This window comes from Borostomias antarcticus (assembly GCF_949987555.1).
Source record: "Borostomias antarcticus genome assembly, chromosome: 5".
Classification (NCBI taxonomy): domain Eukaryota; kingdom Metazoa; phylum Chordata; class Actinopteri; order Stomiiformes; family Stomiidae; genus Borostomias; species Borostomias antarcticus.
In genome coordinates this window covers 11267614-11280952 of record NC_140238.1, presented here as the reverse complement: position 1 = coordinate 11280952, position 13339 = coordinate 11267614, and the positions used below count along the sequence as shown (strand labels likewise).

At 48.8% G+C, this 13339-nt stretch overlaps 1 protein-coding gene across 1 annotated transcript in view; it reads right to left on the bottom strand.

Moving 5' to 3' along the window:
• ccdc88c (coiled-coil domain containing 88C) overlaps positions 1-13339 on the bottom strand; it is a 53782-nt gene that overhangs the window by 9393 nt on the left and 31050 nt on the right. Inside the window, exons 19-30 of the mRNA XM_084437970.1 lie at positions 13211-13339; positions 12223-12384; positions 11729-12006; positions 10710-10853; positions 10169-10355; positions 9279-9424; positions 8964-9053; positions 8421-8680; positions 4736-4933; positions 1741-1815; positions 1002-1070; positions 164-426 (exon numbers count right to left, since the gene is read on the bottom strand). The exon at positions 13211-13339 is cut by the window's right edge and continues 42 nt beyond it. Coding sequence (XP_084294096.1) covers positions 164-426; positions 1002-1070; positions 1741-1815; positions 4736-4933; positions 8421-8680; positions 8964-9053; positions 9279-9424; positions 10169-10355; positions 10710-10853; positions 11729-12006; positions 12223-12384; positions 13211-13339 — 2001 coding nt within the window. The remainder of the gene's footprint in view (positions 1-163; positions 427-1001; positions 1071-1740; positions 1816-4735; positions 4934-8420; positions 8681-8963; positions 9054-9278; positions 9425-10168; positions 10356-10709; positions 10854-11728; positions 12007-12222; positions 12385-13210) is intronic.

The window sequence follows — 13339 nt, the reverse complement described above, 5'->3', positions numbered from 1 at the left end:
TAGTCAAAATATAGAGTCATGACAATTCTCACACTTCCATACCTGAGGTGAGACTTCACGTCCTGTCGTACATTTGTTTCGTAAATGAGAGCCACTGTGTAGTGTGATATGGGGTGTGGCCAGTACAAGAGCATGTGTGGCCCGATCAGGAGCCTGTACTCACAGTGGGCGGGGACAGGGTGTTGCTCTCGTACAAGAACTCCTCCAGAGTGACCATATCACTTCCAGGCGAGGAGGTGCGTATCCGGGCGTGGCCAGGGGTGTGGCTAGGGGTGTTGCCTGGGCGGCTGGAGGCCCTCTGGGGTGGGGTGTCGTAGGCAAGGCTGGAGCTGCGTGGCAGTGCATGCTGGGATGCATCATGGCTGAGCCCTGCGACATCATCACTCGACAGACTGGCAGAATGACCCTGCAGACGCTCCAGGGAGTCTGTACACACACACCATTATGTTCAGACATACTGTTTTAGAGCCACACTAGAATGGTAATTTCAGAAGCAGAGAGTAGAGTTGCTGTTGGTGGTATATTGTTTAAGACCTGGAAGGCTGGATAGATACATGCAGATACCTCTACATTAATTAAACAGATGACTGTAGTACTGTAGTCTAGTACCCATGCAGTAATACTGTAGTACTGTAGCTTAGTACCCATGTAGTAATACTATAGTACTGTAGATCTAGTACCCATGTAGTAATACTGTAGTACTGTAGTCTAGTACCTATGTAGTAATACTGCAGTACTGTATTGTACTAACAGTGATTCAGATTCAGACAACTTTATTGATCCCAGAAGGGCAATTCATTTGCAATTTTTATTTTATTTGTGATTATTTTAATTAATAATATATTATTTAATAATCTATGATATATAAATATATATATATATATATATAGATATATAATATTGGAATTATATATAGATTTATATTATAGTTTGGTATAGATGTATATTATACTATAGTTTAATTTAATAATTTAAGTGAAGTATAATTTAGTAGCAATCACCTCTGCAGTTGACAGGAGAGTTACTGCTGGAGGTGTTGTGGCTGAGCTCTGCAGAAGCTGGTCGATAGCCTGTAGACACACACACACACACACAGACACACACACATACACACACACACACACATACAGGTAGACAGACACACACGTAGGTAGACAAGACAAACACACACACACACACAGGTAGGTACACACGTTTACACACACACACATACATACACACACACACACACACACACAAGGAAGACAGACAGAAACAGAAACACACACACACGGAAGACAGACAGAAACACACACACACACACACACACACGGAAGACAGACAGAAACACACACACACACACGGAAGACAGACAGAAACACACACACACACACGGAAGACAGACAGAAACACACACACACACACACGGAAGACAGACAGAAACACACACACACACACACACACACACACACACACACGGAAGACAGACAGAAACACACAGACAGGTAGACGAACGTACAAACACAAACAGATAAACATAGAGTTATTATCAGCATGCCTATGTTGGAGAGAGAGACAGGGCGAGAGAGTAAGAGAACGTGCGAGAGAGTGAGAGAGTAAGAAAGAGTGAGAGAGGGAGAGAGATAGTGAAAGAGACAGAGTGAGAGAGAAAGACAGAAAGAGATGGAGTGAGAGAAAGAGAGAGACAGAGAAAGTAACTAAGGAGCTACTTTGTTTGCATTGATTCGCCTGCTCCTTTACCTATGTTTCCATGGAGACCAGATCCACCTATGGCGTCAGGGGAGAGCAGTCGAGAGTCATCGTCGTAGAGCAGGCCTGGGAGGGGAGGAGGACAGTTATCAACGACAAGACACCACTGCATTCATTCTCCAAACACACACATCACTGAACTATGTGACTATTCAACTATTCAACTGCAACAATTCACCCCACCTGGCCTGGGGGTCACAGAAGAAAAAAAGGGGAGGGGTACTGATTTTTAATTTGAGTCCAGGGGAGAGTCATACAAATTTGACTCGATCAAATGTACGTTTTATGGGCTTTTTTACAGCATTTTTTGGAATTCAGAAAATATATTGAGTTCATCAATGACTCCTCTCCACTGCTATTTCTCTCATTCCTGGCCAAATTGTATCGTTACTCTCTACAAAATGAAATCATTGAAAAATGAATCATGAAAGCAACGTCAGAGACTGTGGTGAAACCTGGCTGGTTGTGCAGTCTGGGTAGAGTCAAATGAGACCAGGGGGATTCTGGGGCGAGCTAGATTGGATTTTGAGTGTCTGATACGGTCATGTCATGTGGTTGTTCTAATAGAGTGGCTATAGCCTACACCAAATATATCAATAACAAAGCCCGTGGGCCAGACACAGCCCTCCATGACTTTTAATCATGCCTGCCAATAAATTCTGATAATCAATTTAATGTGGCCCATGCACTCGTGTTTAAATTGACGTCTGTGACATGGCCATTGAAATGCAAGATGAGGCGCTGTCGCGCTCCACTTAAAAGTTCCACGGTGAACTTTATTGGTTCATGGGGCTTGAATTACCGGCAGTTCAGAGCACTTTAAGATGAAAAGGAAAACTCTGCATGGGGATATGCTATACCACACGGAGGGGGGCTGGGCTGGTTGAGTCGGGGGGAAGTGTTGCCAAGATTTTATGATACCCATATTGAGATCTCTCGTTTCATGGAAAGCAGAGAGAAGGTCAACCCCGAGCTTGAAGATTAAATTCAAACTCCAGGGTCGAAAGCAGGTGACCACTGAAATGCTAGACTAAGCAAAGGCATTTGAAATGAAACTGTATCTATGGGAGAACCAGATGTGCCAAGGCAACTTAACTGTCTAATTGTCCTACTTGCCAGTAGTAGGCTACTGTGATGCAAATGTAGTTTGTTGAATTACCCACAAACATGGAAAAAACATAACATTTGAACTACCGGTATGCTTGCAACTTTTTTATTTTATACAGTTACTAGCCTACTTATATTTCTTCAATAAAAAAGAGTCATTGTAATAAATGTCTGGCCCCTGATTATATTCACAACCCTCAGCACAATTGGATAGACCTACAACCAATCAGAGCAATGAAACGTATCAAACTCGCCCCATTAGATAAATGGTTGTGATTGACCCAGACTGATCTGTGGAGAGAAACAGAATGTGAGCTCACATGGGGATGGCGTTGCCAGGCTAGGTAAAATCAGAAATACATTTCTTAAAAATAAAGACTTTTAATGGGATTTTCAGTTCCGGAAACTCACTGTTGAGCTCTATTCCAGAATGCCCCACAATGTTTCCAAAACATTCTCTGAACATCACATCAGTGAGTGATGCACTAGTAGTTTCTGTAGTCTCTGCCTGCATACTGCTGAAGCACTGTATCTTTGGCATTGCTTGCTGTACACCATAAACAAAACAAACGGCCAAATTAATTTGGGGACAATATCTCAATATCTTTACCTAGAGCTCTATAAACTAGCGAGCTAATTGGCTTACAATACTGTTGTTCATAGCAAGCAAGCTAGCTGAGTCTGTCACTCGTGGCTCGGTGACTGACTATAATACTTTACCAGGCAGACCAATAGCCTATCAACAAGCGTAACATTTATTTGGGGAAAACAGTTGGCTAGCACAACCAGTATGTTGGCAATTAGTGTTTACGACTGGACAGTTGACATGTTGCACAGCAAATATGCAGTACACTGATCATGGCTAGCTAGGTTACTGTAAAAATCAGGTCTCGCATTAGTTTTGGTTGCTAGGGCTCGTTTTTTTATTTTTTTAAGGAATAGCAGGTTGTATCCTGGGGTTGGGGAAAAAATGTAACGGACACCATTTCACTTACTGTTTAAAACCAATGTTAACTAATTGGATGGCATCGCTGTTCCCCCAGGGAATATGATCACCATTTGAAACCCTGTAGCAATTAGGAACTGCTTTTCTTGGCGGAGTCCAATCGATTTAAAGACACTGAAATAATACCCCAAATGTTTCCCGGTGATGTCACCGTTGTATAAAAGCAATAACTCACTCGAGGGTTGCGCCTCATGCCTATGACCGCAGCACAACCCGTGTTATACTGGCCATATACCACACCCTCTCAGGAGTTACTGCTTCATCATTTGATGGGGGAGGGTGAATCTTTTTTTTTTCAATCACTTGGGGAGGGTCAAGGGAAAATATTTGTCAGAGTGAGGGTCACGCCTTTTTATTTCAGAGCACTGTAAAATCCTCCAGTGACCCCTCTTTCTAGATAACGAACAGTCCCTAAGTGTGCTAGTGTAGCTAGTTGTGTAATCGAGCTGAATTGGTTTAACTCACTCCTCCTCAGTATAATCACACCAGCCATGGCATCAATACCACTAGCTGTTCGGTGGCGTAGCTGGCTGGTGTTTAGCGGGGATGGTCTCATGTGTTTGTTATCGATCCCAGTTTGGAGCCTCTAGAGCTGCTGTCCCTTCCACCACTGAAGGCCGCGGACAATCTGGGGCGGAGCGGCAAGCGGGCGCGACCCCGTGAAATTGTTGCGCGCGTGCTCGTTTCGTGCACACGCCCGCCCGCGATAAGAGCTGAATTGTAGTCAGCTTTCCCCGCTGCGCGCAGGACGCATGTGTCCCCCGCTGATCCGAGCGAGAACGCAGGCGGAATATCGCTCCCCGTCTGAAACGGCCTTAAAGCTTCTGTAAAGCAGGTATTGATTTGTCAGTGTTCAGCATCGTCCGACAGTACCTCTGGGCCTGCGGACAGGCCTGGAGCTGGAGTTGGGGGTGAGTCCTGGGGTGGAAGTGTGGTTAGCAGGCATGGAGTGCGAGGCTCCCCCCCGCCTGGAGTAGAAGTCCTCGGCCCCGCCCCCGTTGACGCTCTCGCTGCTGCCCCCTGGGGTCCGGTACGGCTCCCTGCCTCTGGGGCCTCCGCTGTCACTCACACCTGCCACCAATCACAACACACAGGCTAGAGCACGCTCCGACTGGCACTGAAGGACCAATCACAACAGAAGTTTAGACTCCCAGTAGCACTGGCGTCACAATTACATCACACAGACTGACAGCATGGTCACATGACTCTGGACACGCAACGGTGCTGCAGCAGGACACGGTTAGAGCAGGCACACGCGTGTTGGGACAGAGGGGACAAACGAACATGGGTGAGACCACATACTGTGTTCCTGACTGGACAGAGGCTGGAGGAGAGGATCATGACCAGCGCACAACATCAGCACCGTGAGCAGAGACAGCAGGGTGAGGTCTAAACCAGTGTTGAGAGAACCAGATCACTGTATGACTCCTAAACCAGCTCGTCTACCCAAACACACTCGGTAAATAGTGTTTTTTTGTTTAGTTTTTTTTCAATGTGTGTGTCTATTGTGATATTGTGTGTTGTGTTTTTTTACTTGCTGCGAAATTAATTGCCCCATTGTAGACAAAGTTTTACTACTACTACAACTACTCTACATAAGACTCCTCCCTCCATCTTTCTCTCTCTCTCTCTCTTCCCCCACCCCACTCTCCCTCCATCTCTCTCCCACAGCCTCCCACTGTCCTGTCTGTACGGTTAATCCAGGGATACACTGTACGGTTTTAAAAACCGTAATGTCGGTGAAACCCTCACACAGCACTACTGACAGTTTCAGGCCTCCCCGACCAGACCTTACGACGTACGTGTGTGACAAATTTTTAATGTGCATCACCAGCATTGCTGACGCTGTGTGACTGCTGTCAGCCACGATTACTTGGGTCGTGGCTAGAAGGGGTACAGCTATAGCTGGTGCAGGAGGACAGTAAAAGCTAGTTCCCAACGCAGGGGCCATTTAGGGTTAAGTTAAGGGTTACGTTAAGGTTAGGGTTAAGGTTAGGCTTAGGTATACAGTAGGGTTGGGTTAAGGTTAAGGTTAGTCTTAGGGTTGGGGTTAGGGTTTGACCGGTTTCTGCATTTATGGGATCTAGCCTTCTACACAGGCCGTAGGTGTACCCCATCTAGCCACAACCGATTGTTTGTGCTGCGACAACAAGCTGCATTGATGGCATGCATATTATTTTGTGATGGAAAAAAAAGGAAAAAGGAAGGGCAGATGAAATCTCTTTCCAACTGTTCTCCCTCATCCCTCTGGTTTAAAAGAAAACGCACATCGTTAGTTTTTTGGAGGCGCTGGTAACAGGTGATACACTGACTGTATACTAAATCAAAAGAAAGAAACTGCACATGCTGGCTCTCGATGCGAGGTGATTGGGTTATTAAATCACCTTGCGTCGAGAGCCAGAGTAAGCGGTTTCTTTCTTTTGATTCAGTCTCCCTCATCCCTCTGTCATGGTACAGATCTCATCCCTCTGTCATGGTACAGAGCTCATCCCTCTGTCATGGTACAGAGCGGAGATGTCAGAAAGAGTCTGGGACCTCTGGACACGAAAACCAGCCTTTCTTTGTCCCACCATTTTCTTTTTGTCTTGAAGCGGTGATTTTGGGTGGCTGTATGTTTGTATGTGCCTGTGACTTACGACGTTGTGGTTTGGCCTCACGACACTAGCATTTCTCTACGACTACACAACGTAGTCTGCGACGGCAAAATCGTGGCGAAATCGCAGTGTATCCCAGCTTTACTAAACCTACAGCAGATTTCTACCACCTGCCTGGATCAGACGCTATAGCTGTTCAACACCCAGTTAATCTAGTGACTGAAGCAAAGCGCCACTGAAGTGTGCTCAAATTAACATTTGTGCAAATATAGCCATCTGTTTGTGAAAGACTGCAACAATGGAAAAATGCATATGACTGAACTCCAATAGCGAGCCTATTCACACACTCACTTTGTTATCGCCCACCCGCCAGGTGCAACCGATATAGTGACAATAACCCTACCCTCTACGCCTGAGTACTGTGAGTAATAACCCTACCCTCTACGCCTGAGTACTGTGAGTGAGCTGACTTTAATTATTCAAATCTTTAAAAAATAAATAAATAAATAAAAATATTATATTATGTTTGGTTTAGCTGGCTAGTATTTCCTAAACGACTAGCAGAAGCTGCACTGTATAGTCAGATAAACGACTATCTGCGCACATCCCTATTTCACACACACGCGCGCGCACACACACACCATTTATATTTTATGCCGTCAGGGCTGATGAGAGCTAATCCACTTAGTGGATTAAACACAACACCTTACACACACACACACACAAGCATAAGGGCACGAATAAGCAAACACGCAAGCAAGCACACGCGCAAGCACACACGCCCACAGACACAAACACGCGCACACAGACAGACACACACACACACACACAGACAAAGCTAGCTGCCATGAAGCTGTCTGTAGTCAGCGCTCTAGACCACCAGCACTACTTACAGCAGGATCTACCCCGAGTCCAGGCAAGCCAAGGGACCTAGAGGACCTGTTCACACTCCGTCTGTGTGTGTGTGTGTGTGTGCACGTGTGCCTCCTGTGAGAACACACTGAAAGAGGGCCGAAACAGGCGATGAAGGTCTAGTTGTTACAGATGAGGAGGTTAACTGAAGATGATGAAGAAGATGATGATGATGATAGCGTTAGAAGGCCTCGCTGGGCACCATGGGCTCGCCGCCGCGGTAGGCCACGGTGATGACGTCAGAGGAGGACCAGAACCTCAGGCGCCTGGAGAGCGAGGAGCGTCGGGACGGGGGCGGGGTCTGGGGGGGGCGGGCCTTCTCCTGGCTCTTACTGCGCAGGAAACGGAAACGTTTGGCCTCCGGTGGGGCGGGGCGGGGGACGGAGAGGGGCACCAGGGTGGCGGGGCGTGGGACAGTGAGGGTGGCCTCCGGGGGGAGGTGGCGGGGGACAAGGGGGGTGGCCGGGGGGGCGGCCGGGGGGGCAGTTTTGGGGGAGATGAGGGTGGCTGGGTGGGTAGAGGTGAGTGGGTTAAGTCAGACACACACAGACATTGAGAGAGGGGAGAAAGAGTGATGGATACGTGAGAGAGAAAGAGATATTGATGTTATGACTAGGAACACAACCCAAACGGCCCAACAGATATTAAACGGCAGATGTACAGCATCATAGACATGCAGTAGAGCCTGATTCTATTATAGTAGACTTGCAATAGAACTCGTCTCTACTGTAGTAGACATGCAAAAGATCCCCAACAGAAACACCATGCTGAGAGAGAAGACCAGTTACCAGAGGAAGTTAAAGAGAGAGGGTGTGTGCCTGTGTGTGTGTGTGTGTTTGTGCATGCGTGTGCGTACACTGCCCCCTAGTGGACTAGATGTCATGTTGCAGCAACTACAACTTGAGGCTGTTGGATACTATAAGAATGAGTTTATTGTGTATTAGTTGTGTATTTGTATTCTCATCTGATTTTCACAGCTTTTGGTCCAGTGGTGTTGCCATGGAGACAGTGGGCGTAAACACTCTAGCCGTCCGTCCGTCCCGTCATCTTACCTCTGCTGAGGTGGCCGGATGTTGGGGTGTGGTTGAGGGTGTGGTTCTCCTCCGGGGTGTCTGGGCCGAGGCGGGGGTGCTGTCGTGGGGGGAGGGGCGGTGGCGGTGGCGGCGGGGGTGGGAGTCCTTCGGGGTAATCCAGGGCGGGGGGGTCGGGCAGGGGCAGGTCGGGGGCAGAGCGGACCCTCTCTCTGGAGCTGCTGTCTTTGCGGGGCTTGATCAGCTTAGCCAAGGCCTTCGCCCCCACCCACTGGCTCCTCCTAGCAGGGGCACACAGGATATGTGCTCAGAGGTTAATATGAAAGAAAAAAAAGGAAGTATATGATGTTATAGGATCATGTGACAGAGGAAATAAAGTGATGGGGGGGTCTAGATGTTAGAGAGAACCATGACGGTTAAGGTGCTCCAGTCTAAACCCTAAACCCTCTCAATCTGTTTCTGTCTCTCTCCCTGTCTCAGTTATAGTGTGATTGGAGAGGTGGATACAGCTGTCTATCTGTCTCCTAACCTGTTGAAACCTACTTCTTAGGTGTGGAAACCTACTTCTTGGGTGTGGGGTCGTAGAACTTGTACTGGTCCATGATCTTCTCCTCCAGCTTCTCCTTCTGACGGCGCAGAGTGTTCAGCTTGTCTCTGAGGAGAGGAACGTTAACACCACCATCACCTGGTTGGAAATAAACCAGCTCTCACACACACATGCACTGTCTCTCTGTCACACACACACACACGCACACACACTCTGACTCTGTCACACTGTCTCTCACACAGTCTCTCTGTCACACTGTCTCTCTCACTCACTCACTCTCACACACACACGCGCACGCACACACAATCACACACACGCACGCTCTCCCTCACATGTAGAGCTTCTGCTCCTCATGGTAGTGTTCCTTGCTCTCCATGGTTCTCTCCAGCAGGGTCTGGTTCTGCTGACTCAGCATCTGGATCTGACTCAGCAGGTGGTGGTTCTCCTCCTCCAGGTTCCCCTTCAGACGGGTAAGGAGCTGCACAAACACACACACACACACACACACACACAGTTACTACCTACTACTGACACACACAGTTGGTATTTTGGCTTACTTTTGGGTACTTTGGTGCAGTGTTAATTTTGTAGACGAAAACTGGCGAAAACTTTTCTTTAGTTATCGTCACAACTTATGATGACAAAAACTATCTAGAAATCTATCAACATTTTTGTCGACAAGTAAAAACTAAGACAAAAATGTTGGGAGGGACGATTTCGGAAGAGATCCAATCAGAATGCTGAGATTTCCATGAAAGTCATGGTTCACACTGATGTAAATTAATTTTACTGAATGTAAATCAGCAACTTTGTCGATCAGTCTAATAGATGTTTCCTCCAGGAGTGAGTTTGGAAATTCTAGAGAAATGGTTCAATAAGGCATTACACTTTAAACAAACCCATTCGAAATCTACTGTTGATTTTGTCAACTAAAAGTAGACTAAAACTAAAACACTTCAGATGACTAAAATATGACTAGAACTAAATAGTATTTCAGTCAAAAGACTGACTAAACTAAATCAAAATTTGCTGTCAAAATTAGACTGCTTTGCATGCGTAGGTGCACATACAGTACACAGACAACCACACACACAGACAAACATACACACACACACACACTCCAGCAGCAGCTCCGCACTGAGCTCAGCACGGAACACACACAACACACACAACACACACAACACACACACACACACACACACACACACACACACAGCCCTACCTCACAGTGGTTGTCCAGTTTGGTCATGGAGATGTCCAGCCCCTGGTGCTGCTCCTTCAGCGAGTCGTACTGCGCCCGCCAGCGGCTGACTTCCAGCTGGGCGGAGTTCAGCGAGCTCTTCAGCTCCTTGGTCTGCTGCTGCAGCCCCTTGTATTCCTCTGTCAGCTGGCCCTGCGATTGGTTGAGTCTAGGGGACGGGGAGAAGGAACCAGTTATGCTTCAGGATGCTGAAAAGGGGGAGGAGTTAGCCAGACTGCAGTGGCATGCCGGTCATACGCCTCAGTCAGCTGGCTCTGGGATTGGCTAGGGGAGTTATGTGAGCGGAGTATGTTAGATGGGGAGGAGTTATACATATCTGGGCGGAGTTTGTTAGATGGGGAGGTGCTATAGCTAGTTTACTGGACACAGACCAGGGGGAGAGGCAGACTGCACTCTGAAACTGTAGCAGCCATGCGTGCGTGCGTGCGTACGTGTGTGTGTGCGTGTGTACGTGTGTGTGTGCGTGTGTGTGTATGTGTGTGTGTGTGCGTGTGCTTCTGACCTGGCCAGTTCCCCCCTCAGGCTGCTGTTCTCCTCCTGGATGAGGCTGTTGTTGTGGATCTGCTCCTGCAGACTCACCCTCCCCTTCTCCAGAGAACCTTCCAGAGCCTCCAGAGCATCCTTCTGCTGCAGCAGCACCACGTACCTGGGGGGGAGGGGGAGGTAGGGGGGGAGAGGGGGGGAGAGGGAGAGAGAGGGAGGGAGGGAGGGAGGGAGGGAGGGAGGGAGGGAGGGAGGGAGGGAGGGAGGGAGGGAGGGAGGGAGGGAGGGAGGGAGAGAGAGAGAGAGAGGGACATGGAGAGAGAGTTAGGTGGAGGGAGGTAGGGGGAGGGATATGGAGAAGGAGTTAGGGGAGGGAGAGGGAGGTAGGGGAGGGAGAAGTAGGTAGGGGGAGGGAGAGAGAGAAGGATAGGGAGAGAGAGTTAGGGGGAGGGAGAGGGAGGTAGGGGGGAAGAGGGAGAGAGAGGGAGGGAGAGAAAGAGAGAGAGAGAGGGACATGGAGAGAGTAAGGTGGAGGTAGGTAGGGGGAGGGAGAGAGAGAGGGATAGGGAGAGAGAGTTAGGGGAGGGAGAAGTAGGTAGGGGAAGGGAGAGAGAGAAGAATAGGGAGAGAGAGTTAGGGGGAGGGAGAGGGAGGTAGGGGGAGGGAGAGAGAGGGATAGGGAGAGAGAGTTAGGGGGAGGGAGAGGGAGGTAGGGGGAGGGAGAGAGAAAGAGAGAGAGGGCAAGGCATCAGCAGAGTAGTATGACTATCTCATCAGGTCTCATTATGAGAGAGAGAGAGAGAGAGAGAGAGAGAGTGTGTGTGTGTGTGCGTGAGAGAGTGTGTGTCTTTGTGTCTGCGTGAGAGAGTGTGTGTGCGTGAGAGAGTGTGTGTGTGTGTGCGTGCGCGAGAGAGTGTGTGTGAGTGTGTGCGTGAGGGAGAGAGAGTGTTTGTGTGTGGGCGAGAGAGTGTGTGTGTGCACGTGAAAGTGTGTGTGAGTATGTGTGCGTGAGAGAGAGTGTGTGTGTCTCAGTCCTACTTGCTCTGCAGAGCGCGGTGCTCCTGCTCCAGCGCCCTTTGGCTGCCCTTCAGCACGGCGTGCTGCGAGATCAGCCGCTCGTACTCGGCCGCCTGTCTCTCGTGCACGCCCAGCAGGCGCTCGTAGTCCTGGAGCACGCCCTCCCGCCCCGCCCGCGCCTCCTCGCGCTGCCGCTGCCACGCCTCCGACTCCGACTCCAGCGCCGACACCTGGCCCTGCAGCACGGCATTCTGGGCCATGAGGGAGGCGCTCTGCGAGCTGACGGTGGAGTTCTCCACCTGGGCGACGGAGAGGAGGGGAGGGGTGAGATGTGGTTAGGCCACAGAATGTTCCAGGCCTCATCTGTCTTCAGCTCACTCTCCATTCCCAGACTCATAATGAGTACTGATATTGTCAGCATCAAAAACGGACTAAGGAGGAAGGTTGTGTGCGTTTGTGTGTGTGTGTACCTGCGGCTTGGCGGTCTGAGTGTGAGTGTGTGTGTGTGTGTGTACCTGCAGTTTGGCGGTCTGTGTGTACAGAGCGGAGTTCTGTTCCTGCAGTGCGGCAGTCTGTCTCTGCAGGGCCGCAGTCTGGCTGTTGAGCTGAGCATTCTGGGACTCCAACTGTCTCTGCTGCTCCTTCAACAGCATCTTCTCTGTCTGCAGGGTGGCATTCTGCGCACACGCACACACACACACACACACACACACACACACACACACGCACACACACACACACACACACGAATAGGATATAACCATTTGTGAATCACAAACAGAGGGACTTGGCATTTCAATAAAAAATCCTATGTTTCTATGCCAAGGTAGACTTTTCTTCTAATGCTGGCCTCACACCAACCAACTTTTTATCCGATTTCACTGTCAATTTCCAATGTCAATGCCAAAATCATGCGAGTTTTGCTTGAGCTGGAGCACGCTCCCCTCATCTTGACGTTCCGATGAAATCAAACAAGTTTAATATTATCGTAAGTTTTTAGTCAAGTTCAATGATGTGAACATTGTCAACAACCAGGTGCGCTACAGGAAATCATTGTAACGTTAGCTAACTGCTTTAGCCACCGATAGCTACTATCTTCTACTGTAAAACATGACTGCATTGCATTGTGGTATACAGGAGAAACTGTAGTGTACATTCTCTGTTCACTAGAAATCACCGTGAATTGTTGGTACTTTGTAGTGGACTCTATAGTGAATGAAATTACAGTAACCGTTGAGAATTCAGACACTACAAAAAAAGGCACACTATATAGTGCACTATATAGGGAATAGGGAACGGTTTCGAACACAGCTATTGTCTTTAGATGCGAGAGGGTGTCAGACTTTAGTCTTTAAAAAAGTGTTTTCATTAGCATAATGTCACAATCTTCAGAATGTTTTCACAACCCCCTCCCCCCCCCACACACACACAGCTGAACCAATCAAATCTTTTAGCTCCCAAACAAGCCCCACCCCCTTCCCCGTGACGCGCTCCTCCACTCACGCTCTTCTCTATGTCGATGAAGCGGTCCTTCAGTTTGAGCAGCTCTGCCGTGGCCTCCCTCTGCTCCGCCTCCCTCCCCCCGCGGGCCGCCCCCGGCCCGGAGCCCTCCGCCTGGCTGTGGGTCTGCTC